Raw genomic sequence first — 4,477 nt, 5'->3', positions numbered from 1 at the left:
TGTGACCTCACTCCTGCTCAAAAGATAGCTTGATAAGTCACAACAGAGGGCAGCTCAGGCATAACTTCACACAAGTCATCAAGACCTCCTCCACCTTGCTGCTGGGGAGACGCCATCAAAAACAGACTGTATTTTTAGCTTATTTCAGTCTCATCTTGAGCCAACTACCAACAAACTTCTTTTGAAGACCTACTTGCCAAAAATCACTTTATTCATCATTTAGAGACAGGTTACCTGAATCATGCAGTGCATAGGGGATATCAGTGAAGAAGTCTGGCAAGACTGCATCACCCTCTTCCTACAGACTGGGATGTGCTATGATGCGGCGATAATCACCAATTCCCCACCTTGGTTGTTAGCTTCTTATCCTGAAGGTAACCTGTTCCAACTGACCCAGGAAGAAATTCAGATCTTGCTGGCGAGAGAAGGGAGAGAGAAGTTGTTTCTTCAGGGAATCACTCTTGCAGGGACCAAATGCTTGTTGATTCGGGACAACCTATTCACTGAGGGCAACAACACCATGGATCTCCGCACCAAAGGCCAGAGTCGGGGCAGCCAAGCAGTGACAGTAGTTCAGATCGAGTCTGTATACCTTGTGGTGATGGGACAAAAAGGAACAGAAGGAGGGCCTCTCAACCTCAAGGCTTTTGAGATGGCGGGTTACATCAAAGAGGCCATTAATCAACACATGGCCCACTTCTAAGTAAATAAAAAGGCCTTGGTGTTTGACCTGGAATTTGAATTCAGTGTTATCTGATTCACCTTCCAGATTAACAGTCTTGAAGAAAATAAAGGGAAATTCCAGATCAGGTTTGGAGATGTGTGTGTGTGTGTGTTTGTGTGTGTGTGTAAGCTTGTTAGGAGAAGAGCAGATTGGGGAGTGAGTATTCAAGCATTTGAGTTTCTGCACCTTTTTTACACCTAGAACCATCTCTTCCATCTCAGCACTTGGAGGGAAGAGTACTGGACGGTGAACTAGACAGTCTTGGTTGCACTCCCAACTTTTTTCTAACTATGGTATCTTTCTCTCTGTACCTCAGTTTCCTTATTGGTACAATGAGGAATGTACTATGTCTCTAACAGCCCTATAAGTTCTGGAAATCTATGATTTTGTGATAATCATATTTATCCTTCAAAATTCAACACAAGTACACCTCCTCAAGGAATCTTTCTTTGCATCAACCTTTAGGGGTGACCCTAATTTGAATTACTAGAGTACTAACTCTATGGGTAATTTGTATGTACTTAATCTTACTCTGCCCAGAATTTCTTGAATGATTGTCCCGTAATTTTGTTTAACTTTTCACACACACATTAGTTTTGTTTTCCAACTTTATTATAATCTGCAAAAAAAAAAAAAAACGACAGATGGTTTCCCTTCTATTTCTCTCTTCCCCTTCTAGGGTAACCCATCATGGGGCTTTGCCAGGGGAGTTGGCTATATGGATAAATCAGGAAAAGAGATTTTTCGAAGTGGGGATTCTGCTGCATGTGGATGATCCAGGGTATTTGTGGGTAGATTTTGTTCTTCCAATTTGTGGTTCACCTTTGGACTACTTATCTGTTCATTGTTGTCACCATCAGGGAAAACATGGGTGGGCAGAAGCTAAGAAAGGAGGTAAAAAGCTCTAACCGTTCCATCTGGCTTGTTGCTAGCTACTGTGGACAAGCTGGCATGAAAGAAGACTGGAATGAGAAAGATGAGATTGAATAATAAACCATAGCACTTTTTGCCTGGAGAATTCCATGGACAGAAGAGCTGGGCAGGCTACAGTCTATAAGGTCACAAAGAGTTAGACATGATTGAGTGACTATCACTCATTTGATCCTACTGCCACCAGGAGCAGTAATTATGGAGAACGTTCTTCTCTATCAATTTCAAGGAATAGCTTCAATACCCACCATATATACCCTCACAAGCCTATAAAGGTCAAAGTTTAAACATGGAGGTTGTCAAAAATCTGTTCTATTCAATACAGATATAATGTTAGTCATATATGTAACTTATTTTAACTTATTTTAATATTTACTTTAAGAAGGAAAAACTGATACAGTTGAATTCAATTTTAAGAATGTAGAATGTGTTTTATTTAACTCAGTATATACAAAATATTGTTATTTAAACATATAATCAACAAAAATATTATTAATGAGATATTTTACATGTTTTCATGCCAAGGCTTCAAAATCTGGTGTGCATGGGTTCCCTGGTGGCTCAGTGGTAAAGCACTCACTTGCCAAGCAGGAGAAGCGAGTTTAATCCCTGGGTCAAGAAGATTCCCTGGAGAAGGAAATTGCAACCCATTCCAGTATTCTTGCCTGGAAAATCCCATGGACAGAAGAGGCTGGCAGGCTACAGTCCTTGGCTTTGCAAAAGAATCAGACACAACTTAGCAACTAAACAAAATCTGGTGTTCATTTTACATTTGTAACACATCTCAATTCAAACAAGCTTAATTTCAAATGCTCAGTTATCATAAGTATCTAGTGGCTACTGTATTTGGCAATTTGGTTCTAGGCCAACCTCATCCAGTTTCTGAAACCTCTCTACGATATCCTTGCCAGCACATTCATCCATCCATCCATCCAACACTCTTCATGCCAAGTATTGGCTAGATAATTAATAAAAATGTCAAAAATTAGAGAAAAGAAGTTTCTTAAATAAAATTCTAGTGGGGACAAGACAAATGAAAAAAATAAGTGGCAATACAATGAGGTAGATGGCATGAAAAAGTTTGTATAAATATGTATTGAGCTCATGCTGTGTAAACAAAGTACACAATAACCCTGTGTTCATGGAGCTTATATTCTAATGGAAGAAACAGAATATGTGTCAGGAGATGATAAATATCATGCAACAAAGCAGTAAGAAGAGAGGTAGAGAGTGATGGGAAGGACTGTTTTAAATAGGAGATCAAGGGCAGCTTCTCAGGAGAGGTGATATCTGTATAGGGGCCTAATGAAGTGAGAAATTAAGTGATGTCAAGAACTAGGGGAAGTGCTGCAGGTAGAGAAAAGAACCATTCAAAGGCCCTGAGGCAGGAGTGTGCCTGTTCTTTTGAGGAACTATCAGGAGACCCATGTGGTTGCCGCCTCCCAGGACAATGCTCCTTTCCCTTCTCACTCGCAGCATTCTCAAAAATGTGGTGAGACAGTAGATGCTGTCTTCTGGGGGTGGAACAGAAAAGCAGAGCAAATAGTCTCATTGCCCTCCTTTTGGATCCTCTCTTTCTAATGAAATTGCTGTAACTTTTATCTTGGCAGCCATGTTATACTTCTGACTCACACTGAGCTCTTGGTTAACTAAACCCCCTTGTGCTTTTTCACATTGGCTTATGTTAAGAAAGAACGCTTCCCTGGTGGCTCAGAGGTTAAAGCGTCTGCCTGGGATGTGAGAAACCTGGGTTCAATCCCTGGGTCGGGAAGATCCCCTGGAGAAGGAAATGGCAACCCACTCCAGTACTCTTGCCTGGAGAATCCCATGGAGAGAGGAGCCTGGTAGGCTACAGTCCATGGGGTCACAAAGAGTCGGACACGACTGAGTGGCTTCACTCACTTCACTCACTTATGTTAAGAAAAGAGTTTGAAATAGTGGTAGGGCAATAAGCCAGGAAAAAAAAAAATTAAATGTGAAAGTGGCTTAAGTAGAACCTTTATCTTGGATAGAGCCTCAATGTGGCTTAATACATACCCCTGAAGGGAAAGAAAGAGAGGTGAGATGGAGGGTAAAGAAGGGAAATTCTTAAGATAATTGAGTAATTGAGCCTTCTACATTATTCTTTACAGCCTGAATCTCTAAAACATAAACACATGTTCAGAAATTAGGGCCATTGAGGAAAATGGCCTTGCCAATTAGAAAGGCCCAAGCAAATCTTTCATTAGAGCATAAGCTAAAGTATTCAGATTCCCAATTGAACAAGAGACTTAATTGGATGTATGACTGACTGAGGACCAGGGTGTTAAGCTGGGAAGAGGAAGGAAACCTACATGGTGTTCACCTAGCAGAGATCCTGTCCTTTTGAGCCAGAAAGAAGCACTTCACTATGGTACCAGATCATGCTTGCCTGTTGCCATGGTGAAGTCTTTCCCTAGAAACTGAATGTGCCTTGTACAAGTAAGGTACAACTGAATGAAGAGAAAAATTCATTTGGACTGTATTATTACCAGAAGGGATAAGAAGGACAGGCTACATGAGAGCTCAGGGTCAGTACAGAGAAACTTGAGCCTTGCTATGAGGATTCATTTCCCCTCTCCATCCACCCTATGTGCCCTTCCTGTTTTGGGTATTCACAGTGAATTCTGAAGCTAGCCTTAACCTTCATCTGCCACCTTGATGCTCACTTATCCTTTCTTGTACTCTGCAGTCCAGTCACACTGAATAACTCATTGTTTTCATCACATCCTTCACAATTTCCTGAACAGTGTTCTCAGAATCCACTATTACTTGCCCTCCCCTTCTCTAACAATCGCAAGCCAA

General features: G+C 41.1%; 1 protein-coding gene across 1 annotated transcript; it reads left to right on the top strand.

The window, feature by feature from the left end:
• Positions 1-241: 241 nt before the first annotated feature.
• LOC133242641 (profilin-1-like) lies at positions 242-703 on the top strand. Its single transcript, XM_061408807.1, has one exon. The coding sequence runs from the start codon at positions 242-244 to the stop codon at positions 701-703; it is 462 nt and encodes a 153-aa protein (XP_061264791.1).
• The last annotated feature ends 3,774 nt before the right edge of the window (positions 704-4,477 follow it).

Source organism: Bos javanicus, chromosome X (assembly GCF_032452875.1).
Source record: "Bos javanicus breed banteng chromosome X, ARS-OSU_banteng_1.0, whole genome shotgun sequence".
In the NCBI taxonomy this organism is placed as follows: domain Eukaryota; kingdom Metazoa; phylum Chordata; class Mammalia; order Artiodactyla; family Bovidae; genus Bos; species Bos javanicus.
Note: the sequence above shows the minus strand (reverse complement) of the source record. Positions and strands in the feature narration are given on the sequence as shown.